The sequence below is a fragment of the Anabrus simplex genome, chromosome 14 (genome assembly GCF_040414725.1).
Source record: "Anabrus simplex isolate iqAnaSimp1 chromosome 14, ASM4041472v1, whole genome shotgun sequence".
NCBI classification, from domain to species: Eukaryota; Metazoa; Arthropoda; class Insecta; order Orthoptera; family Tettigoniidae; genus Anabrus; species Anabrus simplex.
Window position 1 is genome coordinate 77,006,684 of NC_090278.1, and position 27,556 is coordinate 77,034,239.

General features: G+C 39.9%; 1 protein-coding gene across 1 annotated transcript in view; it reads left to right on the top strand.

Moving 5' to 3' along the window:
• The window catches only part of LOC136885573 (ATP-binding cassette subfamily C member 4), a 185,833-nt gene extending 161,158 nt beyond the window's left edge, over nt 1-24,675 (top strand). Inside the window, exons 21-25 of the mRNA XM_067158221.2 lie at nt 2,122-2,367; nt 9,278-9,447; nt 13,906-14,035; nt 18,740-18,850; nt 24,492-24,675. Of these exons, the coding sequence (XP_067014322.2) occupies nt 2,122-2,367; nt 9,278-9,447; nt 13,906-14,035; nt 18,740-18,850; nt 24,492-24,515 (681 nt within the window). The 3' untranslated portion in view covers nt 24,516-24,675. The remainder of the gene's footprint in view (nt 1-2,121; nt 2,368-9,277; nt 9,448-13,905; nt 14,036-18,739; nt 18,851-24,491) is intronic.
• The last annotated feature ends 2,881 nt before the right edge of the window (nt 24,676-27,556 follow it).

Below are 27,556 nucleotides of genomic sequence, written 5' to 3' on the forward strand. Positions count from 1 at the left end.
GCAATCATTGGTTAATTTCGCTGGCACGGGGGCTGGGTGTATGTGTTGTCTTCATCGTCATTTCATCCTCATCACAACGCGCAGGTCGCCTACGGCAGTCAAATCTAAAGATCCGCACCTGGCGAACCAAACATATCCTCTGAATCTCCCGGCACTAAAAGCCATATGCCATTTCATTTCAGTTATACACAACACAACTATTAAGGGAAACACACTGAAGCAATTTACTTTCGATTCTGTCAAGTACAGATATCAATAGTCCACATACTGATTATTAACTATGCCATCACAAGGCAAGACTGACGACCCTCTCACTCAAGTCGATTCTGACAAATACAGATATCAACTCACTCTAACCCACACACTACATTCTCTTACTGCGCTGTCTCTCTCTGGCTGGCTGACTGACTGACTTCACCACGGAGTCCAACACTGACTGACTGACTGACTGACTGATTGACTTCACCACAGAGTCCAACACTGATTGACTGACTGGCTGATTGACTTCACCACGGAGTCCAGCACTGACTGACTGACTGACTGACTGACTGATTGATTGACTTCACCACGGAGTCCAACACTGACTGATTGACTGACTGACTGACTGATTGACTGACTTATTGACTTCACCATGGAGTCCAGCTCTGCCTGCCTGACTGACTGACTGACTCACTGACTGACTGACTGACTGACTCACTGACTGACTGACTGACTGACTGACTGACTGACTGACTGACTGACTGACTGACTGACTGACTGACTCACTGACTGACTGACTGACTGACTGACTGACTGACTGACTGACTGACTGACTGACTGACTGACTGACTGACTGACTGACTGACTGATCGACTTCACCACGGAGTCCAGCACTGACTGACTGGTTGACTTCACCACGGAGTCCAACACTGACTGACTGATCGACTTCACCACGGAGTCCAACACTGACTGACTGGTTGACTTCACCACGGAGTCCAACACTGACTGACTGATCGACTTCACCACGGAGTCCAACACTGACTGACTGATCGACTTCACCACGGAGCCCAACACTGACTGACTGGTTGACTTCACCACAGAGTCCAACACTGACTGACTGGTTGACTTCACCACAGAGTCCAACACTGACTGACTGGTTGACTTCACCACGGAGCCCAACACTGACTGACTGGTTGACTTCACCACGGAGTCCAACACTGACTGACTGGTTGACTTCACCACGGAGCCCAACACTGACTGACTGGTTGACTTCACCACGGAGTCCAACACTGACTGACTGATCGACTTCACCACGGAGTCCAACACTGACTGACTGATCGACTTCACCACGGAGCCCAACACTGACTGACTGGTCGACTTCACCACGGAGCCCAACACTGACTGACTGATTGACTTCACCACGGAGCCCAACACTGACTGACTGGTTGACTTCACCACGGAGCCCAACACTGACTGACTCTTGGCCTAACAGCTCGATATATACACCGTTCAATAAACAGTCTAGAAATATCAGCTTCTGGAAATGTTCTTGCAACACTCTATATGGAACACATCCGAACATACAAGGAACAATCGATCGACTTGCCTCTCGATTGGAGTAGATCAAACTTGAATGTTCGATTACAAATATACAAAACCACAGTGACACAATCTACAAAATTCCTAATGTTTCTACACGTATCTGAATAGTGAATCATTACAGTAAGTTTCCAGAAACCTCCATATGCATCAGAATGATAGTGGATTATACCCAATATACGAATATTACAGAGTTTTATACAGTTTTTGACTACACAGATTTTGCGGTTAGACATATTCGCAATACTTATTTGAGGTTACACAAATGTACAATACATATTTACAGGGTATAGTCATACTTAGCATTTAATAAAAGATAATTCAAATATATTGACAATAATAACTGAAGGTTTTACAAGAGTTATGTTCTGTGTAGGATGCCGTGCATGTGACATCAGTGTCTGCCATTAGCACTCACACAGTGTTTCCATTAGAGCATACACCCAAGAAAAATTTGAAAAGAACTGTATGACTTCTTCAGTTCTTTGTCGAACATAATCTGAACACCAACTCTATAAAATCACTTACCATTTCATGTTGCAGATTGGTATCGTCGGTCGAACTGGAGCGGGAAAGTCTTCGCTAATCGCTGCTCTATTCCGCCTTGCATGGATAGAAGGGGACATCGTGATTGATGGCATAAACACTAAGGATATTGCCCTACAGGAACTCAGGTCAAAGATCTCCATCATACCTCAGGATCCTGTTCTCTTCTCGGGAACAATGCGCAAGAACCTGGACCCTTTTGAAGAATACCCAGACAACCTTTTGTGGGAAGCCATTGGGGAGGTTTGTATCGGAAGTCACTATAATTGTTCATTATTACTTAAGGTACTATCTTTTTTTGTTGTGGTTAAGCCATAATTTCCAAATTTCTTAACCAAATTAACCCCTCAGCGCCGACCTCTATACGTGGTATAGACCCCCTTTTCTTCCGTAGCCGCCGACCTCTATACGTGGTATAGACCCATACATGGTATCGCATTTACGGCTATAGCGCGAAGAGTTTTGGTGTTATGGATATGCAAATTGTTTTGTTTCCAAGAAGATATTTTCGGGTTTATCAGTGTTCAAAATAAGTATTGAAAATCGTTAAAGTGTAGCTGCTTTTGCAAGGATAAATATATGTCAATTATGTCTGAGCACCAATCCCTACTTTTTTAATAATCCGTTTGCTTCATTCTTTCCCACAGAATAAAATAAAGAAATGATGATCTGAGAAGTTTGTCTTTTCGTGTGATGTTCTTTGCTCTAATTTTGTATTAAGAGTGCGGTTTATTTATTATATTTGTCTTTATTTCTCAGCTTGTAGTCTTTTCGTAACTCTCTACGAGTACTCTGTATAGGCATCAGTTAGTGCTGCTTTCTGTCATACGACACGAGAAGCAGTTGTGCATGGTATATATCTCGTTTGAAAAACGATGTATCGACCTTTTAATCTGAAATATGTATCGAGTTGTTTTGATTCGTCATAAATGTTATTCCCCTCATTCAGTTTCGTCCTGCCGCTTTCGGTCCCGCTGCAGCTTCATCAGCTTGTGTGACGCACCGCGCTCAATGGCTAGCTCCTGCTGACAGTAACGTGCTTGAAATATTGTATAATTCAGATGAAAGTTTAGTCGGAAGTAGTAGTGGCAGTATTAGTAGTAGTGATAATGAAATAGATGATGTGGCTGTGGTAAATGATGAGAGTGACGATGAGGAGGAACCGGTACTTGGAAATTTCGTGTAGCAGACTATAGATACGCATACAGGTCAAAGGGAAGCTTTCGACAATGAATTATGATTCCTAGATTCTCCAATAATATTTAGACAAGTCACAGGGACAAACATTGAGCAGTTATCTTATCAGTTTCAGCTGATGGAAGGTTTGTTTACGTAGTACAAAATACGCTTCTCGGGCGGGGAACGAAATATTCAAGGCCAGCGCGCATCAGATTATACAGTTCTAAGGCTGCAGGAAATACGTTTTATCAGGAAATTAGCACCCAAGAGTGAGAAATCCAAACCTCAGAGATGTTGTATCGCGTGTTCAAAACACGGTGAAAAGAAGACATCGGTGTACTGCTGCCAGGAGTGTGCCTTGGGTCTCTGTCTCGAAGAGTGCTTCGAACTCTATCACACGGAACTAAATTACTAAGGAAATGTGAAACAATTATGTAATTATCTTCATGTACATAGTTCTACTATAAGGAATTCCAAATTTCGTGAATATCGGGCCACTCTTATACTAGTAGTAACGCTTTAAGTGAATCAATGTATTTCAGTCGCGCGTAGTTGAAATCTCATCCGGCCGCGGGGTAGGAAGCTCTTTAAACGGCTGCGACGCTGAGGGGCTAAATTTGAAATATATTCATTTCGTATTTACTCCTTGCCAAATGCTCAATGGTAATGTAAAATGTTGCTATGTTGTCAATGTCAATTTAGAAAATGCAAATAAGCTCATGTTTACGATATATTCATTGCGATATGCAAACAAATTAGCTCAGGTATGGGTGCAAAAATATGGAAGGAATCAGTGTGGTCTATTGACTAGGTAGGCATAAGCTTGGGGTTGCCAGTTAGCTAACCCAGCACAGCTAAGCGCATGGCTAAACTGATTGGACAAATACTCACATATTGCCAAGAAAAGGAGGTTGGATTAATAAAAAGTAAAAACTATATTTTGGAAACCAAGCACACCAGGATTTGCTCCGAGGCCATAGCGGTACGCTAGCATAGCGAATTCAACAGCTCAGCGGTCCGCCGGCCCGGCAGGGAAAGTCATATAGCAACACCTGTCAACGGTACTTTGTACCGCAGTGGCCTCATGAGACACTCACTCAGCGGTACAATGTACCGCTTTGGCAGCCAACGTGATTCTGTTTGTACTGTGTACCACACCTAATTCTTACCACTTCTCACATATGGTTTAGAGGCATGTACTCTACTAAACAATGACTACAGTAGAATTTAGGCAACAGAAATGAGATTCATTAGAACTGTGAATCAAACTATTTGAAGAGGCAAGTAAACAGAAAGGTGGCTGGGCATTGAGGTCCCTATTACCAATGTAATAAAGAAGTGTAGACTTCAGTGGTGTGGGCATGTTATGAGAATGAAGAATTGATTATTTTAACCATGCTGGTTCAATCTTATCCGTATTGACTTAGCCTACATTCAGTTTCTATGAAGCACTTTTCCGCCTTGTCAATACTGTGCATTTTATTATAATTATCTACCGTTCATGTTTCGAGAGCTCAACTGCTCTCTTCCTGAGCAGTGCAAAACATCAAACAAAATCCTTGGACTTGACACATTTGTACAATACAGTCATCATCAAAACAAATTATACATAAATCTTGAAATCATTAAAATATCTCTCTTGTGTATAAACTGTTCACTTATACTTACTATGTCATTTCCTAAAAACTTTTAAAAAAGAATAATTTTCTAATCATAAAATGAATAAAACCTATAAAGTTAGTCACTATATACTAAAATTTGAAATGCTGTCTGCTCTCTTCTTGAAAACTTCTTCTTTCCTTAAATCCCTACTTACACTGCTACAGAATTTCTCCTCTTAATCTCGTCCAACCATGCAGTAGATAATTATTGACAAGGTGGAAAAGTGTTTCATATAAAATGGAATGAAGAGCAAGAAACATGCGAGACAATGCTTCGACCTTACTGTCCAGGGAAAGAGAACAGGGGGAAGGTGAAGGAAATGCTGGACAGACACAGTGAAATCAGATGTGAAGGAGGAGAGGTCTCAAAAGGGAAGATGTCCTGGAACAGAAGAGTGTGCAGACAGGAAGAGATGACGAGTGCTTGTACACCACACCTGGGAAACTGGAGTTGGAAAATGATGATGATGACTACGATGACGACGACTTTAATATTTGAGATTTAGTGGAAGTGGTGGTGTTGATTATTGTCTTAAGAGGAAGTACAACTGGGTAACCATCCTCTATTAACACGAATCAGAGATAAAAAATGGAGGGGATCAGACACTTCGAAAAATGAAGGTATCCGCCAAAGAAAGACAAAGAGCGTGAAAATGAAAGACTCGTAATAAATAGGGTTATTGCTTTTACGTCCCACTAACTACTTTTACGGTTTTTTCAGAGACACCAAGGTGCCGGAATTTTATCTCACAGGAGTTCTTTTATGTAGCAGTGATTCTACCGATACAGGGCTGACGTATTTGACCACCTTCAAATACCACCAGACTGAGCCAGGATCGAACCTGCCAAGTTGGGGTCAGAGATCCAGCACCTTAACTGCCTGAACCACTCAGCCCAGCATGAAAGACCCCTCTAGTAGCGCCGGAGTCAGAAGAGAAGAAGAGTTGACCAAGGGATGTCGGATAGGGTGGATGAAAGTGAGGAGCCTCTTACGAGTAAATGGAAGCAATCCCAGGACTTGGCTAAGGGCCCTGTGGTCACCAAACTTACATTTTCAAGTTGAGAGTCCTGGGGCCGCTTTTAGTTGCCTCTTACAACAAGCAGGGGATACTGTGGGTGTTAATCTACCACCCCCACCCACAGAGGCACATCAGCCCTGAGGTTGGTTGGATCCTCAAATGGCATCACAAAAAGTGGTGTGGTTATAGGGGAAAACTTCATACATAGTCCAAAAATGAAATAAATACTTTTATTACAATTTAATAAAAAGGCTATTTCTGTTAGTAAGACTACCTGCAAGTGCCTATACTGTTTTATTTTTTTCTTGTAGCCTCTGGTGTGTGTTAACTACAACAACCAATATGTACCCAAGCTAGCCACTCTGCCACCGTAAGATGCTGTGTATATTGAATGAGGCCAACAGCTATCACCCCCACCACCTGGAGAGAAGGAGGCTTGAAGCTAATGCATCAACCAAGCGACTTGAATTTAGCTGGGGTTCAGTGCACGCCACTGACGAAAGTGAAAGGAGGCATCAAAATGAGGCATACTAGACAAGATGAGGAATGAACTAGTTTGCCATTGCTTTCCTCGCTGTGCCAGACAGTGCTATTGCAGCACAGCTAATCCTATGAGCAACACCTTTCATAACAATCTGACGCACTGATCGTGCTCTGGATTGTCATTATTCATTAATACCCGTACCCCAACAGCTTGCATATTGTCAGAGCCATGGATGAGACCAGGACTACCGGGCGAGTTGGCCATGCGGTTAGAGGCGTGTGGCTGTGAGCTTGCATCGGGGAGATAGTGGGTTCGAATCCCACTGTCGGCAGCCCTGAAGATAGTTTCCCGTGGTTTCCTGTGGTTTCCCATTTTCACACCAGGCAAATGCTGTGGCTGTACCTTAATTAAAGCCACGGCAGCTTCCTTCCAACTCCTAGGCCTTTCCTATCCCATCGTTGCCATAAGACCTATCTGTGTCGGTGCGGCATAAAGCCGCTAAAAAAAAAAAAGAGAGACCGGTCTTTGGCGGAAGCTACATTTTGCTCTGACGTGTGCGATCTGACGCATGCTACAGCACTCCATCCATCAAGAAATGGAAACAGATGGAAAATTAAGAAAGATGAAGTTATAAAATAAATGAAGAAATGAAAAATCAAAACATAAAATGTGTATTTTATTGTTGTGTTCCAATAAATTTGCATGGGACTGTATATCATAAGTTACGAATTTCATTATGGTCTGTATTTACAACTGATCACTATCAAAGGGTAGAGAAGGGTCCACCTATTCAACACCAAGGACTCGGAGATTGTCACGCTGTGCTATGGTGGTTGAGTTCAATTAGTGGGGGGCCATGGATAGTTCGGTCATGACTTCTGCGTTCCTTTGAAGAATTTCTTTGCTCACTGTCAGAGGCTGACCTTCACATGCCCTGATGAAGGCCAATGTAATTTGGCAGAAAGCTCGACTTTGTTAAATATGTACTGTTAAAGTGGCTATGATGCAGTTAGCATATTTATTTATTTATTTATTTATTTATTTATTTATTTATTTATTTATTTATTTATTTTAATACAATGGGCCACAAAAACATATGTTCATTAATTATACAGGGCAATTCAAAATGATGGACCCAATTTCATAAATTTATTCTATGAAATCTAAGGAACATATCATACTGTGAGATGCGCAAAGATAGGCAGACTATCAAAGTTTCGTTCAGTTTAGATTTCATGCCACGTGGTTTCATTTTCAGCCATTACGAGCGCACAGGAAGCGAGTAAAGAAAATGGCTGCATCTGTAAGCGAAAGTCGACTGGCCATCCTTCGACTGGGGAAGAGACAGTGGAACGCGTTCGCTCCAGTTTCGTGCGGAGTCCGCAGAAGTCCACCTACCGGGCAGCGAGGCAACTTGAACTTCCACAGGCAACTGTTTGGTGCATTCTGCGGAAACATTTACGAATGAAACCCTACCGCTTGCAACTGGTGCAGGCCTTAAAAGACACTGATTATGCTGTTCGAGCGTCCTTCTGTGCTGATTTTCTCGTATTAATGGAAGAGGATGGGTTCTCCGAAAGGGTAATTTTCAGTGATGAAGCGATTTTTCACCTTTCCGGGACAGTGAATAGACACAACATAAGGATCTTCCACTAACACTGGACGACCTTCGTGCCCGCATCACAGCAGCCATCACAGAGATTGACCGCGACACACTACACAAGGTTTGGCAGGAGATAGACTATCGGCTTGATGTATGTCGTGTTACGCGAGGTGCTCACATAGAACACTTGTGATATGACTGAAAAAAACTTTGAGAGTTTACCATTCTTAGCACATGTCTCACATTACGATATGTTTATTAGATTTCACAGAATAAATTTATGAAATCGGGTCTATCATTTTGAACTGCCCTGTATTAGTTAACTCATTATGTTACTTTAAATATGTATTGAGCCCTTTCTTAAGTGACTTTTGTGAACATTTACATAAACCTATGTCATTGTTGTGAAAAGTGATCAAATATAAACATGAAAATATTAATAATAATAATAATAATTATTATTATTCAAAGCATATCAGGTGTGTGCAAACGTAAGTGCAAATTAGCAGGACATTAGCTATTTGCAATAAAGATGGAAAGAATCATTTTCAGCCATCATTGTCTGTTGCTTATAAAATCTTTGCCACCATGTTACAGCTACTAGAAAATCCCTGTGTGATACAAGTTTCATTGTAAATTGGTTTCCTTTTGCTGCATTTGCTATGATTTCAACATATTCCTTTACAGAATGATGCATCTTTTTAATAGGCCAAAATCCCTGTCACATGCATTAAATGAACGTTCTCCAACAGGGAAGAAGTGAGATATCCCGTCAAATCATTTACTTTTGGCTGATGCTGTGCAAATTCTAATCGTAGAGTGGTTCTTACGTTAGCTTGTACAACCATCCGAGTAGAGATGAAGTTCTCTTCTTCAGGAATATGGTGTTTAGTGTAGTCCGCAATTCATGTCCAAACATAATTGGCTCCTTTTGTTCCAAGGCCTTCGTGGTAAAAATACATAACAGATTTTACATGTATTCAGGTTGTGAATATTAAATGCATACATCTTGTACAGGGATGCGGGATCGCTGGGTGTTGGGCAAGTTCAGTTCCATACCTATATTGTGCCTGCTGTTTCTTCCATGCAAGTGGATGTAGTTGAGCCATTTCAATACAGAGTCGTTTATCTATGCTTCAGAGACCATTCTACTAAAAAAAATGTAATTGAGTCCTTCCGTAAATGTCTGATTCAATTATCTTTACAGGTAGAACTGAAGGATGCTCTCCACGAATCCCATGGTCTACAATCGAGAGTAGCAGAACAAGGATCTAACTTCAGCGTTGGACAGCGGCAGTTGGTCTGCCTGGCTCGAGCTATCATCAGGAATAACAAAATCCTCATGCTGGACGAGGCGACAGCTAATGTCGACCCTCAGTGAGTTATCTCAACTTATAAACTGTATTTACTTTCAACTCAGTTTTACAAATTGTTACCCTCCAAATCAGCTGGTACTGGAGATCGAGTGGTTAGTATGCCAGACCCAGCCAAGTTCGATGAATCCAGAGGTTGTCATGTAATCCATATCGACATGTTAAAAAACCCTGGTGTATACACATCAGATCAGTGCTTTCCAAAGTGTGTGTCACAACACCCAGTTTTGTTGTTGTTGTGATATCTGAAGCCATCACTTTTCAGTTGCGACACAGTTAATTTATAACTCTTAGGTTCTTCAATCTACCAAAACTAGTTTTGAGTAAGAAGTTTATAAACTGCCCAAAGAAGAAATGAACTGGCATACGGCTTTTAGTGCTGGGAGTGTCCAAGCACAAGTTTGGCGTGCCAGATGCAGGTCTTTTGAATTGTCGCCTGTTGCAGACATGAAACGTGGTATTTGGAATCTTTAAAAGTAAAGAAACATGTATTTTTTTTGGTTTTGGAAAATCCAATTAATGAGGGGTGAACAGGAGTGACAAATAGGGTGAATAAAAATAATGGACCATTTATATTGGTATTATAAATTTACTCATTCGGAACAAATATTTCAGGTTCCCTATGGGAATCAACATCTATATCACATACCACTTAGTCGAGCAGCTCATCTCCTTTCTCCCAAGCCTTCCCAGCTAAAATTTTGCAACATTTTTGTAACGCTACTGTTTTGTCAGAAATCACCCAGAACAAATCGAGCTGCTTTTCTTTGGATATATTCCAGTTCTCGAATCTAGTAATCCTGGTGAAGGTCCCATACACTGGAACTATACTCTAGTTGGGGTCTTACCAGAGACTTGTATGGTCTTTCCTTTACATCCTTACTACAACCCCTAAACACCCTCATAACCATGTGCAGAGATCTGTACCCTTTATTTACAGTCATATTTATGTGATTACACCAATGAAGATCTTTCCTTATATTAACACCTATACTCCGCACGGCCTTACTTCTAAATTGAAGTTTCGCAAAACAAATGAGCATCGCCTTCCCTCTGTTGCCAGCGCGCTACGCCTGCGAGAACAGCTGATGGAATATGACCGCGGTAAACAGCCCTTTTAAACTGTAATACAGTACTCAGAAAAACGAATGAATATGGATTGAAAAACTCACAAGACCTACACTTTCTAACAATATCTGGCACTAAAAGAGAATATATTATTAACAATAAAAGAGAATGAGGAAATAACACATCACTAACGGCTAATGGCTGGCACAGAAAGGAGGTTATGGCCTACAAGGGGAACACACTACTGATGTCAGAGTCACTGGAACCCTCCAACAATATGGAAAAAACACTAAATACTGAAAGAAAATGCAAAAGATCGCGAACGGTACCGAATACCATACACGCTGAGCGAGATAGGTTAACCACGTGGCGAATGTAAATATTAGAGTTGGCAACTAGGTTTCGAGATTGTGCTCTGCCGATATAAATCGATATGAATGGCAGCTTCGGATTGGTTGGATGTCTATGCTTCAGCGCATAACCACCAGACAGAGCCAAAATCTGCTAAAACGTCAATTTAGAAGTAGAGCCGTACGGAGTATAGGTACTTACAATGATCCCCATGAAGAACTTTCATCCCCTCAACGCAGTAATTAAAACTGAAGGGACTTTTCCTATTTGTGAAACTCACAACCTGACTTTTAATCTCATTTATCATCATACCATTGCCTGCTATCCATCTAGCAACATTATCGAGGTCATTTTGCAGTTGCTCACAATCTTGTAACTTATTTATTACTCTGTACAGAATAACATATGCAAAAAGCCTTATCTCTGTTTCACTTCTTTACTCATATCATTTATATATATATAAATAAAAATATAAAGGTCCAATAATACTGCCTTGAGGAATTCCCCTCTTAATTATTACAGGGTCAGATAAAGCTTCACCTCCACGAACCTGCTACGCTGGCGTAGCAGGGGGAGAGGTGATACTCCCACGTGGTGCGTCTCAGGTGGCGGATAGGGGGGTCCTAACCGGCTTGCCGGCGGACTTGAGGGAAATAAAATACCTCTCGCTGACCAAACACACAACCCCCTGTGGGTGGGGGACGCCAACGAAGAATACACCCACGGTATCCCCTCTCCGTCGTAAGAGGCGACTAAAAGGGGCGACCAAGGAATGATTGTCTTGGAACCATGAAACTACTTGTGATTAGTACCACCACACAGAGAGCACCATGGGTTGCTTTTACTTGCGCGTAGTACCACTATGTTAGGTACCAAATAGGTTTGTGATTAGTAGCACACAGGAGCACCGTGCGGTCGGCTTTTGCAGTACCTGTGATTAGTACCACCGTATGAGCGGGACCCTGGGATGATAGCTACCATGGTTCTGCTTTGCCTGTGATTAGTACCCACTATATGAGGAACACCACAGGATAGGGGAAGGTCCCTGTGGTTAGTACTTTCATGTGATGAACACCATAGGTTTGCGTTGCCTGTAAATGGCGCCCCAAAGTGAGAAAATCATAGGTCTGTATTATATGTCGAATTTCATAACCTCTGAGTAGTACCATAATGTGTGGAATACCACGAGTCTCTGCTACTTTTGATTAGTATCGCAACATGACACATACCATGGTTCTACTTTCCTAGCGATAAGTACCATATTGAGGGGCCGATAACTTGGATTTTGGACCCCCCTTTAGACTGCAAGCATCATCGATTCAGTGTTATGCTATAGCAGCAGTCCCTCGGTCAGTAATCCTATTGTTTTCAGTCAGTTTCTGTGAATTTAAGGCATTGAGGGTCACATCCACTGCTTGTTTTAAATTCATATCCATCCATTCATTCTTCGTCCTCACGTTTTGAATTCTGGTCAGTTGAGAATTTTGGACTTTTAATTTGTCTTTCCATTTCGTCTCATTTCGTACCATTAGGGGCCGATGACCTCGATGTTAGGCCCCTTTAAACAACAAGCATCATCATCATCATCATCATCAAAGCTCCACTTACTCTAATTCTCAGAGTTCTGTTTTTTAGAAATATAGCAACCCATTCAGTCACTCTTTTATCTAGGCCAATTGCACTCATTTTTGCCACTAGCCTCCCATGATCCACCCTTTCAAATGCTTTAAATAGGTCAATTGCGATACAGTCCGTTTGACCTCCTGAATCCAAGATATCTGGTATATCTTGCTGGAATCACATTCAAATATATACAGTATGTTTAAATACTTAATGGGCTGTCTGACTGAGGCGGTAAAGGCGTGCTAGGTTCACTCGAAAGGACATGGGTTTGAATCCCCGTCAGGAAGTTATGAAATTTAAGAAACGAGATTTCCACTTCTGGAGGTGCACATGACCCTGAGGTTCACTCAGCCTACACCAAAATTGAGTACCAGGTTAATTCCTGGGGAAAAAGGCGGCCGGGCATAAATCTTACCACACTACCCCATCAAGTGCCGAGGTTACGGATATTGGAAGCCTTTACCTTCCACCCTTCCAAGGGCCTCCGTGACCTGTACGGAGATGACTTAGCTTTGCTTTGCTTTTCAAATACTTAGGAACTTGAAATGTGGAACTTATCTTAATGAAGTTCTGCTTTGTCTCCTCTGCAACTATTCATTATTGAAAAAAAAAAAAATGTTTACAAAAGACAGGTAACCTCGTTTTCCTCACTGTTTGGTTTACACCTGTACATACATCAAATATTGGAGACTCAGGGTCATTGTTCTTGTCCAGATTACTATTCACCCTTCCAGCAATTTCAGTGTGCACAGAATTGCTCTCACTTTCACTATCTGAACGTATCAGATCATCATCTGAATCATTATTGTGCAAAGTATCGCACATTTCTTCTTCTGGAATTTACTCATATTTGAAGCTTTGTCTACTACAAAACCACGTCACTTGCTATTTCACTCAGTTTGAGAAACACCAAAAGAACACAGAGAAAAGAGGGCGCTCAAGTAATCTACAGGAAGAAAAAGGAAATTCTAGGTAGAACACTTGTGGTCTCTGAAAACACAAGCATATTGGAGCGTGCTATGTTGAGCAAGCGTTAGACGACTTTACTCCTCTATGGGAGCAAAAGTTTGTATTAAATTGTAACATTTTATGTCCAACATAGGACCACTCAAGTCAAGGAAAGAAAATTAAGCTTTCTTATGCTTCCAATATTTCTTCATCCTCTCATATGCTGACATCCTTTCTTCAGTTGAGAACATTCTACCTTTTATCCTTTCATTCATATTGGTTTGTAGTTTCACATGTGAGAATCTTAATTTTGTCTGTTTTGTTCTTGAGATCATTTCGTATTAAGAGCAAAGAGATTACCATAATATTAATTAAAAAATAATATTAATAGATGAGAGTTTTCAATTTATTTCTTGTTGTGCGTATGTTTGGCAACTGTGACTGAAATGCTGTTCTCCGTCTTGTTTTGTAGTACTGACGGCCTGATCCAGACAACGATAAGACGCAAATTCAAGGACTGTACAGTCTTAACTGTCGCTCATAGACTGAACACCATTATGGACTCGGACAAGGTTCTCGTCATGGATAGTGGACGGATGGTTGTAAGTATAGGATGAGGACTTGTCAAGATGTAAAAGTAACCTGAATCCCATCGTAATCTGTTTTACTAAAACACTTTAAAGCAGTTTTTGTGCATATGATTACACACATTCTCGTAACACATTCCAGTTTGGAGTTTGAATTCTGAACTGGGGTTTTCTTTTGTTGAGGTTTTTCAAAACATTTTTCTCTGCCATTATTATAGTTATTTCAAGCTAGATTTTGCATTAGATTGGGTTGAGTTTCTACGTACATTTTTCATACAATTGTCATACACAGCCTACACAGATTATTTTTCTGTTTAAAAATATCATGACTATGTTCTCATTAAAATAAAATAGTCAACTGATGGGTGTGAAACTTTTTTTTTTGCAAAAGCAACAAAAATATTACTGAAAATATGGTTTTTGATTGAGGTAGCTAAATACTAAAAGAATCATAAGAAAGTGAACTCAATGAGCTCATGTTGCACTTGGGCAAAACACTACTAATTTTTAATGATTGAGTTTCCTGAATTTTATTTAAAAGTATTGCTGGTTAAACGAGCTGGCCCCGCGGTGTAGGGTTAGTGTGCCTGCCTCTTACCCAGAAGCCCTGGGTTTGATTTCCAGACAGGTCAGGGATTTTTACCTGGATCTGAGGGCTAGTTCGAGGTCCGCCCAGCCTACGTGATTACAATTGAGGAGCTGTCTGACGGTGAGATAGTGGCCCTGATCTAGGAAGACAAGAATAAGAGCTGAGAGGATTTGTCATGCCAACCACACAACACCTCGTCATTTGGAGGCCTTCAAGCTGAGCAGTGATGTCTTCGTAGGCCACGGTCCTTCGGGGCTGTTGTGCCATGGAGTTTGGTTTGGTTAAATTAATAAACAACACAGTGTTGTAATTATTTACTGGGCTGCAAGGGTTTTACGAGTGCAAAGGCTTTCTGTCAAACATCTCTACATTGCACAACCATATTTAGAGAGCAATGTCAGCGACAAACTTTGAAGATGGAAATGCTCAGAAAATATCACACGTTATTGATTTTGGCAGTACTGTAATATCGCCATCTAGTGACATATAACCCTAGCTAACCGTCCATGGAATTGTATTCAATACTCCAGTACAGAGGCATCCAGAATTCTGCACAGTGTGTGATTCCGAATCGTCTGTCGTTGCTGCCCGTCACTTTGCGTAGTTGGGAAAAGGTTCCTTGCCCATCGCAACTTTAGAGGATAGTTGTTGTTAATTTTACCGTAGAAATTATGAGAAAATCAAAATTATTGTTCATAAAATATTAAGCTTGTTGATTATAAATCAAATTGCGTGTCATGACAAGGGAGGGGCTACAAAAGAATAACAAGCAATTTTGAACTGTTTGACACAGTAAACTCGTAACAGATTTTTTTTTTTTTTTTTGAACTAAAGGGAAGAGAAATAATTGTGGCACATAGCATACAAACACAAATTGACTAATAGATTGTTTCTGTGAGTAAACAATTGTGTTAAAATCAGGAGCAAACGAACATGTTACAGACAAGCATTAACAACTTGCTTTCAAAACACATCTTGGGAGGAACCTCATTTATTCCCACACCTGGCCTCCTGGAGTGGATAGTATTGATGGTGATGGTGATGATGATGTTGATGATGATGATAATCGACATTCCATTTTACTCTAGGCCTACTAAATGGCAGAGTAAACCAAATCTTGGGTGTCTTATGACTAAGTTTTAATGAAATTTGTCGGGTAAACACCAAATGTATTACCAGAGATCTTTTACATGCTGACATTGTACGATGTGGAGTGTTGAGTGGACTTTTTTTTCCACCCTTCAAAAATCCGACTTCCTCTGCCGTTTGAACCCACGATCTGGGGATCTGGAGGCCGGTACTGTACCGGTGATCCACAAAGGGAGCGATGATTATAATGATGATGATGATGATGATGATGATGATGATGATGATGATGATGATATATAATCGTTCTGATCTGAGAATAGAGCAGTTTGTGTGATTTCTTCGGAGGTGTTTCCATTCTATAAAAGCTTCCGTGCCGATATCATACAATTATTACACACAAAGAAAAATTTAAGAATTCAATTCATCTCTGACAGCAATTCTTTGCACATGAATAATGAGAATACCTTTGCTAAGATAATTCACTAGTGCTCCGTAAAGACATAACTGTTTCACCTGCGCTGAGGTAACAGATTGCACAGTGGCGACTGGTGTCATCTGAAGCTGGGTGTTGCACCGACATTTTCCATGTCGCATTTTTATATGAGAAGCTTTCAGAAATAACAACAAACTCTATTATCATTAGGTGATGAACTAGAATCTTATTAACCCATATGCATCCAGCTACCATGTTAACTGACAATGATAGGAATCCACCAACTTTCTAGAGTGCAGCATTGGTGTTGCCTTCAGCAAGACTATTCCAAAATGCCATGAACAAATCTGAAGCAGCCTTATCTGCAATGAATAAGGTATTGTCATTATAAGAAGAAAAGAAGAAGCCATATTTGATCGAGTTAGCACTCAACAACTCTCTTTTTTCTTTATTTCTCCACCAGTTTTCCTAAAGAAGAAAAAGGAAAAAATAATAGGTCATATTTGATTCAGTAAGCCCACAGCCATTGTTCTTTTCCTTTCCCCTCACTTTTTTTTAATGAAAAGAAGAAGAAGAAGAAGAAGAAGAAGAAGAATCGAGTAAGCCTTCAGCAATTGTTATTTTTCTTTTTCTACTGCTTTTCCTAATGAGGAGGAAGAAGATGAAGAAGATAAAAAGGAGCCATATTAGATTGAGTAAACCCTCAGTCATTGTTGTTTTTCTTCCTTTCTACACCGCTTTTCCAAGATTCTAACACCGTTACAGGTGTGGATCAGTACGTTTATGGATATTTACCCCATAAGACAGAGCACGTACCAATACGCTTATGGGTGCATTTGGGTTAAAACTGAAATATATCCGGCAATTAAAACACAGGAAATAAGAGTTAATTATACAATATAATTCCAGTTATTTTTACCTCACTTGAATTGAAAATTTGCCCTCCTGTTTTCATTGTTACAAAAGGTTCGTAATATTGCAGAATTTACCATTGCGAGAGGAGAGAAAGCAAGAATGAAGTAATCTCTGCAGAGTGGTGCAATCTAAAGGGGGTCATTTGGAATTGTTTCTCAATAGGGGGCTGGTCTTGTGCAACTTCCAAGGACCGATACTGGCAAGTGTGCTACCTGATGCTATACCCCTTTCAGACCTGAAAGAAAACTGGAGGCGTGAATTTTTGTTTGTATGTCAAAAACTAACTAAAATGCTCCTTAATACACATATTGATAGTTTATTTTACAAAATAAAAACCGACATCCGAAAAACAGGACCCACACAATTGTGCGTATCAAAATTCAAAACCTCGTTGTATCAGATACGATGATGTATCTTCAAAATTTACGTTCACTAACCAATGTACACACTTCATTGAATATATTCTGGTATTCAGTAAAGCTTCTAGATTAATATAAACGCAATAAATAAATGCTTACTTTTGGCACTACTGCTTCTCGCCATCTCGCCGATCAATTGTGCTTTTTAAACTCTTCTTCCTTCGCCCTGGCGGTCAAGCGCATACTAAAAACAATTGAAATAGACGCCACGTGTCCCGCACAATCACTGCAGTCCGGTCTAGCGCCGAAAAAACATAAAATACGGTCAGGGATAAACAAAATACGAACCCGCACAATTGTGCGTACTCGGTCTGAAAGGGATACAGGCTTAGGCTCATCCCTGCTGAAACAACATTGCGCCGCGCTGTCCGCGTGGGAGTTGCCATAGGAAAGCAACCCCTCCCCCCCCAGTTTGATTCAAAGCTGGTAGAGTTTATTTGTCCATTACGAAGCATTAGTACATCGAACTACCATATATGGTTGATTTTAACATATTTTAGAACAGATGTTAGGTTTATTAAACTAAGAAATTTGAAGAAAAGATGACAAATGAAGTGTAAAATTATTGGGAGTTTTGCAGTACTGCAACAATTCCACGCACTGACCCTGAGATTACGTCACCCTGTTTGTAATAAGTAGCTCCCTTTGCTGCCACCAGTAATCAGGCATTGTGACATCTAACAGTTCTAGCCGCACAGTTAGGCTATACTTCTCTAATTTCTGTATGCAATTTGACTAGTCAGATCAAAAATTAGATGTATGGCTTTTCAGCCGTTTGCTCTATTAACCAGCATTTCGTCTTAGGCCTGACACTAGACTCGTCAGAGTGGGATGTGTCAGACCCTACCCACTTATGCTGGGGTGTATGCAGGTGAACTTATCAGAAGCCTCTTATGTGGCACAGTCTGATAACTGCATACGGGAGATAAAACTCCACAATGGAATTAATGCCCGCCTAGCAATTCCAAATGGTAATTCTAAATTCCCGGGCCGATTTTGATATGCTCTATTGGTGGAAAAATATCTAATTCCCTCCATGGGAATTTAGAATTACCATTTGGAATCTGATTTTTGATATGCTCTATTGGTGGAAAAATATCTAATTCCCTCCATGGGAATTTAGAATTACAATTTGACTAGATTTAATCAATTTTACATGCATAGAAGTTGATTCTAATCATTACCCATTGATTATACCACATTTTATTGAGTTATCTTTGTGATGGTACAGTATGGATAAGGATAAATTCTCATGCACTGATTTTTCCTTACAGGAGTTTGACCATCCTCATATGTTGCTGAAGAACAGTGACAGCTATTTCTCAAAGATGGTCCAAGATACAGGCAAAAATATGGCTGAACAATTAGCCAGGGTCGCAGAAGAGGTAAGAAAGACTATTTATGCTTTTGAAACAAGTCACTGGGTGTGTTGGGCGCACGGTTAAGGGTGCGCAGCCGTGAGCTTGCATCCGGGAGATAGTGAGTTCAAACCCCACTCTCGGCAGCCCCAAAGGTGGTTTTCCATGGTTTCCCATTTTCACAACATGCAAATGCCGGGGCTGTACCTTAATTAAGGCCATGGTCGCTTCGTTCCCACTCCTAGGCCTTTCCTCTCCCATCGTCGCCATAAGACCTATCTGTGTCGGTGTGATGTAAAAGCAAATTTTAAAAAAAGTTAAAGAAGTCAGAGAGTGAAGGAGGGAAGAATAGGAAAGGAACACACATAACAGGGCGAGCACAATAGAAGATCAGTGTGGGAAAAGGGGAAAAAAATAAATAGGAGAAAAGAACAAACATGGAAACACAAAAGGACAAGAACAATCTCCACATCTTCATACTCTTCTTCTTCTCCTTCTTCTTAATTTCCCATTTGTGGTCTTCAGGGTTGGGTTGTGAATCAAGGACCTTCACAGATTTCTGTCTCTCCACCACTCCCTTCCTTCATTCAGAAGTTCTTGTATTTTTACTCCTCTCTGCTTCACTGTATCCATCCACCTCTTTCTTGGCCGTCCCCATTGTCTTCCTTCTATTATTTTCTCCGTAAATACTCATTTTGGAACTCTTTTCTCTTCCATTCTCATCATGTGTCAACACCATTTTAACTCACTGGTCTCTAGCTTGTCTTGCAGTTGAGGGAATCTACTTCTCTCTCTAATTTGTATGTTTCTAATTTTATCCCTTTGTTTTGTCTTCCCAATTATTCCTCTAAGGAATTTCATCTCGGCTGCTTGGATTCTGCTTTAATCACATTTTGTTGCTGTCGATGTGCCTGCCGCATATGTCAAAACTGGTGTGCAATACAATGAGCACAGAATTTTCCTGCATTTCCCTGGGATGTGTCGGTTTCACAAGATACCTCTCACGCTCTGGCAAAACCCATTGGCTTCCTTTATTTTCCCACCTTCTGCAAGTATACTCTACAAATATTTGAAACTTTTCACAACTTCTAATGGTCTTCTATTTACTTCAATATGACAGCTCGTCTTACTAATGGCTTGCTCTTCTGGCAGGGCAGGGCAGGCTAAATTTTCAACATCTCCATCCGATGCATGAATTGCCATCAACATCATATCCATAAGAATTCTGCAGAGAGGTTTTGGTTTGACACACAATCTAGTGATTATACAGGTAAATTACGTATTTACGCAAATAATCCCCGCTGTCGAATAATGCTCACATCCTAATTTTAGAATGGCTATTTTGAAAAAAAAAATGAAATTAACTAAAATTCTTTCCATCGAAACAGTAACGTAGGCATAAACATACATTTCATACAACTCCGCAATGTCCACGTAGTCTTTATGGAATATGAACGTGTAAATTTACGGATATAGCTGCTTTGATTGAACATATTTGAGATGATAAAAATACATTATCACCACTATAAAATATATTTGCCAGAAAAATTAGCAAGTAGGCCTAGGTATTTCATTAATCTGAACTTGCAGTAGGCTCGATTCCATGTAGATCAGAAGATTCGTTGTCTCTTGCATCACTAGAATCCTCTTTTATTACAAATCCCTCACACTACATGTCTAAAACACTTTTCACACACTGTCTCTTTTTACTTGGATATTAACACGACCGATGGTGGATAATACTTTTCATGCATTGTAAACACTTGGAACAGACACACCGGCGAACTCGGATGTTAGTTTCGCGATACAATAAAACCTCGTTAATTCAAAGTCATTCGGACGCAAAAATTGGACTTCGAATTTCATGATTTCGAATTAACCGCCAACTCGTACTTCACTCGTACTTGCCGCGTTACAAAGTATTCTAAGACCAGTTACCGCATGCAGTTAACATTGATTCACAGTTTAAACCTTTCAAATGCGATGGAAAAGAACTATTTCCAAAATGTATGCATTTTAGATGGTTTGTACTAGCACAGAAAGTACCCGACACCATTAAAACTTCGTGGCTTATCGAACTTTCCTATGACGAGGGGAGGAAATCTTTCACTTCCGTTTGCATTGCAACGCAGCACAGTGACCCCATTTCCTTAAAAAAAATGTCCGTTTGGGCTAGGCATAAAAGAACAATGCAGTTTAATCGGCATTGACAATATTGTTTGGTGTGTACGAATTGATAATAATTATGTGCCACGCTTCTTCGCCAACTGTCGGCATCGCCAGTGTTCGCGGATTCTGCTTCTTCACACACTGCCTGTTACATGATACTGTGGCGTTCCTTAAAACGCTGAGTACAAACAAATTACGATTTCACTCGAACTTAGCAACTATGAAACACACAGTCGACACACCGAAGTGAAAGTGCGGAAAGCTACCCCTGCATGTTCCCGAAGATGCATTCTATCATGACACGGAGAAATTTTGAATTTAAATTACTCTGTAAACTACTATTATTTTAAATGTAAAAGCAGTTTTAAATTAAAAGTCAGAATTATTTTCCGTTTAAATATCCATCTGCAGTTACACAAACCATAACTGTACACCCGACATCGAAAACTAGGTGAGCAGGAGCGTGTTGCCAACCTTGCCACAAATAAAACCCACACCCCAATTTCGTGCCGCAACTTTTAAAAGAAAAAATATGCGGGGATTATTCACGTAAATACGGTATATACTGCCATCTCTCCTATGCTCCCAGCAAACATTCTGATGGTGAACATTTTTCCACCAAGCAGGCCTTGAACCAGCTAACCATGGTGTCAGATGTTGTAGACTTTATGCCTTAACTATCATTGCCACCAAGCAGGCTAGTGTATCCATTGAAGATGTTGTTGTTTGCGTCATCAGTCCATAGACTGGTTTGATGCAACTCTCCATGCCAGCCTATCCTTTGTTAACGTTTTCATTTTGATGTATCTACTGCATCCTACATCTGCTCTAATCTGTTTGTTATATTCATACCTTGGTCTGCCCCTGCCCTTCTTACCACCTACACTTCCTTCCAAAACCAACTGAACAATTTCTGAGTGTCTTAAGATGTGTCCTATCATTCTATCTCTTCTTCTCATTAAATTTAGGCAAATCAATCTCCTCTCACCAATTCGATTCAGTATCTCTTCATTCGTAATTCGATCTATCCATCTCACCTTCAGCATTGTTCTGTAACAGCACATTTCAAAAGCTTCTATTCTCTTTCTTTCTGAGCTAGTTATCATCCATGTTTCACTTCCATACAATGCTACGCTCCCGGGGGAAAGTCTTCAGAAACATCTTCCTAATTCCTATATCATTGTTTGAGGTGAACAAATTTGTTTTCTTAAGAAAGCTCTTCTTTGCTGGTGCTAGTCTGCATTTGATGTCCTCCTTACTTCTGTCATCATTAACTATTTTACTAGCCAAGTAACAATATCCATTTACTTCCTTTAATACTTCATTTTGTAATCTATTATTACCTGCATCACCTGCCTTCGTTCAACCACTCTCCATTACTTTTGTTTTGGACTTTATTTTCATCTTGTACTCCTCACCCAAGACTCTGTCCATACCATTCAGCAATTTGTCCAGAGCTTCTGCAGACTCAGATAAAATAACAATATTGCCAGCAAATCTCAGGTTTTCGATTTTCTCTCCTTGGATTGTAATTCCCTTTCAAAATTCCTCTTTGATTTCCTTTACTGCCTGTTCTGTGTAGATGTTAGAAATCTCACAACCGAGATCGATAGCTGCAGTCAGTTAAGTGTGGCCAGTATCCAGTATTCGGGAGATAGAGGGTTCGAACCCCACTGTCGGCAGCCCTGAAGATGGTTTTCTGTGGTCTCCCACTTTCACACCAGGCAAATGCTGGGGCTGTACCTTAATTAAGGCCACGGCTGCTTCTTTCCCACTGCTAGCCCATTCCTGTCCCATCATCGCCAGAAGACCTATCTGTGTCAGTGCAATGTAAAGGAACTTGTTAAAAAAAAATCTTGCAAGGTAACCTCAAAAAATAAATGCACTTTCAACCCTAAAATAATCATCACAGAACAATTACCGTTCAGTCAAAGAACAAACAGAACCTATAGTCAGCGTCAATTCAACTCGTAAGCCGTCCCTTTGATGTTATACCGGTAGTCAGCTGAAAATATCCTTCCGTGTGCGACCACATCCCCTCTTTCCCCTTATCCATTTCGGTTGCCATCCTGAATCTGACAAGTAAGGTAAGCGGCTTTTATGTAACATATACATCAAAGGGTTCACTTAGAACTTTAGTTGACTCTGATTATAGAAAGGATGGGTTCTAAAAGTAAGCATTTTGTAGCACACTATTGCCAACTGCTGAGAAAAAAGTTTCTCGTTCTGATTAGTTTGTGTGGGACTGTATAATTTTAACTTATGTTTTAATTTATAGCCTATATTTTAGCTGTGTTTGTAAATTAATGTACCAGTATAAAGAAAATAATGTTTTGTTAATCTCATTTGTAAGAAGTCCATCATTTTGATTTTCTTTATCATCCTCCTCCTCCTCCTCCATTCCCCATATCAAGCTCCTGCCAGGTCGGGACATTTAGGGCACTTCACCTTGCTCTCTCCTTCCACCATTCCTCTTCCATCATTTTGTGCCAATCCAGGTATCTTCTTCTTGAACTTCTCTTTATTGAATTGATCCACCTTCTTCTACGTCTCTCTCTCTCTCTCTCTCTCTCTCTCTCTCTCTCACTCACTCTCTTTCCCTTCAACTTCATCTCTATCATCTGTTTTGGTATTCTTTCCTCCTCCATCCTCTTTACATATCCAAAACATCTTAGTTTACTCCTATCAATTCTCTCATTTAGGTTTTCCATTCCGACCTTTCTAACATCTTCTTTTCTCACTCCGTCTTTCCTTGTCTTTCCTATCAAACTTCTAACGCATTTAATTTCACTGGCTTGAATTGTACTCTCCTCTCCTTTCATCATTGTTCAGGTCTCAGCTGCATAAATCAGTATCAGTGTATAATACATTTTATGCAAGGTTTCTTACACTCTGGTAGAATGTATTGCTCTGTGGCCATGTCCAGCCTTATATTCCACATTAATTCACTCCCAAGGTATTTGAAACAGACAACAATTTCGAGGCTATGACCACCAATTTTCACATTGCCTTTCCCTTGTCTTTTTCGTCTTGATATCACCACGATCTTGCTTTTCTCTGCACTAATTTCTTTTCACTTTTCTCATTCAGTTCATCAAGTTGTTCTTATACTTCTTTGCTGTTTGTTCCCCAGACCACAATATCATCTTTTCATCTCTGTATTCGCATGTGCTTCCTTTGTCTCCTTTATGATTTTATCCATAACCATCAGTCCAGTTTCATTTCTATACCATTCCGTCTTACTGCTGATTCAGTTGTACGTTGCTTGCACCATTTCTACAGTTTGTTTACCCTGTCTCTAACTGACCATAGTTTCCCCACACCTTCTCCCTGGGAACATTGTATGCCTTTGTTAGATCTATGAATGTCATTACCAGATATTTACCATATTCCCAGTTCTTTTCCATTAATTGTCTCACGCTAAAGATTGGGTCCGCACTGTTCCTCTTTCTTTATATATTGGCTGTGTAATATTCTGTTTTCCTTTCTCTGTCCACAGAGTTACAAAAGCTTGCACAGCTGATACGTACTGTGTAACGCGGAGGAATCTCGTAAGCCTGTGGCACTGTTCGTGCTTAAAAGTGACCTTCATCGAACCTCGTCTCATCATAAAAGAAGTTACAACATGTTTTGTATATACATATGTTACAAAGATAGTATTAAAATAAATATTTTATAACTTGTTTCTTCAGTAATGTTGTTTACAAACATACCCCATTTTTCTCCCTGTTTAGTTATCTTTCAATCATTTGAAAATTGGGCAAAAATAGAGCACTGTCCCATCAAGTACCACACTAGAGAACGATGCTCGTTTGTACTTGGCAGTTGCGTCACTGGCTCGGACGATGCTCTGCCTGTTCAGGCAAATCCCTCGCTTGGCTCTTTGGTTCATTAAGCAACAGATCACAGCATAAAGGGTAAAACTGCCAACCCCTCCGCTCCTTATACCGGCCTTGGCAATCGCTTGTGAAGCCCAGCATAAAGCTGTAATTAGAAAGTTTCACCATAATGCCGCTGGAGCACTGGCCTCCTCACTCGCTGACAGGAAGCACAAATTACCACATTTCCGGTTTCATTTATAATGTTTTTCTGTTGTAAGTGTTGGTAATGTGTTCACAATGAGATGTTTATTGGCTTGTTATTGAGAGTTGATAGTTATGCGATAATTAGTTTATTTTTTATTGTGTAGTATGGTGATTTGATTTTTTAAATTGTTATAAATCTTCAAATATGCAATATTGATGTGTACCTTTTTTACTTCAAACAGAAATTTTCTGCTAACAAGAAAAAATGTAATGAGTCATTCAAAGTGATTTCTCACCGTAACTTCGTCCTAAATAAGAATTCTAATTTATGCGCTAATTCTTTTTTTAAAATTTTATTGTGTAGTGAAGTGATGTGTTTCTCTTTAACTGTGTTTGGATGTATTTGAACAGGTATTGCTGTGTGCCATTTTGTACTATGAACAGGAAGGAAAGCAAAATTAACACTATTATTTCACAAATTCCCTGTAAACCAGGACAAACATAAGGAGTGGCTGAAAGCAATTTCTCACGATAACTTTGCCCTTAACACTACTTCTGCTTCTTCTGTTGTTTATAGCCTTCATTTCAGGAAATCACTTCAAAATTCTTTACATTTTTCAGAAATGACTTATTGCCTCAACAAGCTGATGTAAAGCTGAGAACACTACGTTGAAAGACATGATAAAATAATGTGATGAATTTTGATATTGTTAAGATTTACTTACAAATTAATTTTTAAATGTCAGTTTCACCATAGAACAACTAGCATAAAGTGGAGATATGCCTGAAGCAGAAATGACATTACCAGCACAAGGATGATTGAAACACCTAAGTTTGTATTATAGCTCCCTACAACCACCCTTGAATTAGCACTTTCATCTTAGTTTTCCATTTCTATTTTTGGGTATTTATTACCCCTAAATTTTCTTTCATTGAATAATCCTTTAGGTGGAGTCATGTTTGCCACATGACAGCAACACAACACTTTTTTTTTCCAAGATAATCTGAACTTTAACATTTAAACACTGGCATGTAGGAACCATTACTGTTATGACAATTAGGCTAATGTATGAAGCTAAGTGTTACCTGTGCAATGAAGTATTTACTCAAAATACTTTTTTCTCAATGAATTTTTATTGAAAATTCCAATGCAAGGTATGAATGAAATGTTATCTGAAACTTTGAAAATCCACAGCCTGTTTCCAGTCATTCGACCAGATCAGGAATGGAATGAATGAAGCCCCATCTAGCGGTGAGTATAAGAAATATGCCCACTGCCGAAGCCTGCCGCACCCCTCTGGTGCAATGATAAATGACTGACAGATGAAATGTTAATGGAGAGTGTTGCTGGAATGAAAGATGACAGGGAAAACCGGAGTGGCCGGATAGAAACCTGTCCCGCCTCCACTTTGACCAGCACCAATCTCGCATGGAGCGACCAGGATTTGAATAACGGTAAACAGCGGTGAGAGGCCGGCGCACTGCCGCCTGAGCAACAGAGACTACCATCTGAAACTATATCATCTTCAGTCCCGACACTTCGTTTACTGGATTTTTTTTGTTAAAATGATTTTTATAATTTTGTTTTTATTGTTTAATTACTGTAATTTTTGCACAAATGTGTAGATTGGGTATCTACCACAACAGTGACATATATTACACTAGTTACACAAAAGTGGATAGTAATGGAGCTTTTTATTAAGGAAAGTCTATGAAAATATAATTTTAGGTAGGCCTACTTATGAAACTGAATTTCTTTCTCATTTATTCCAGAGACACAGATTACAAAATTATGTTAGATTCAACAAGGAATGTATTCTACTGAGAAAATTAAGGTATATTAGTATTAGTATTTATTAATGAACATAACAGGCGTTCAGCCCCGAATACATGTTCACAATAATAATAAATAACTAATAAAATTAATAAACGTAGTCCAACCTAAGCCACCACTCTCCACCATATACAAAATAAAATGAAATGAACAATAAAACAAAAAAAGACCTAATGCCACGGTTCTATACCAGAACCAACTCCATCAACACCAGTTAACAACAGCCTGGTCTATGTTTACATTCTACTGCTATTGTTGCAACTTTCTGCTTGTTATCACTCACACGTACCCACTCATCACGCAACCTTCTTGTTTCAGCATTTTCATCACCTCTATTGTTCCCTGACCTACTCCAAAATAAGCTACAACAGCAATATTACAAGATTGCATACCAAACCAGCCATAACACTAACATTGCGTTCAATCTTTCAGATTCCACCTCCTATAGTAAAAGGCTAAATAATAACAACAATATTCCGTCATTGCATTCCAATCCATCATACCACAGCTTTTACCAATCCGCTTTAACATTGCTTCATTTCATTTCATTCCGCCATAACACTCCATAATAAAATTACCTCTCCATCTCCAAAAATTTCGGCAATGAATAACAAATACCAATCACGCATATACCAACACCTCTCCAACATCATATTTCTTCATCCTCTCCATACAAACAAACCAAAATTTACAAAATGATAATAA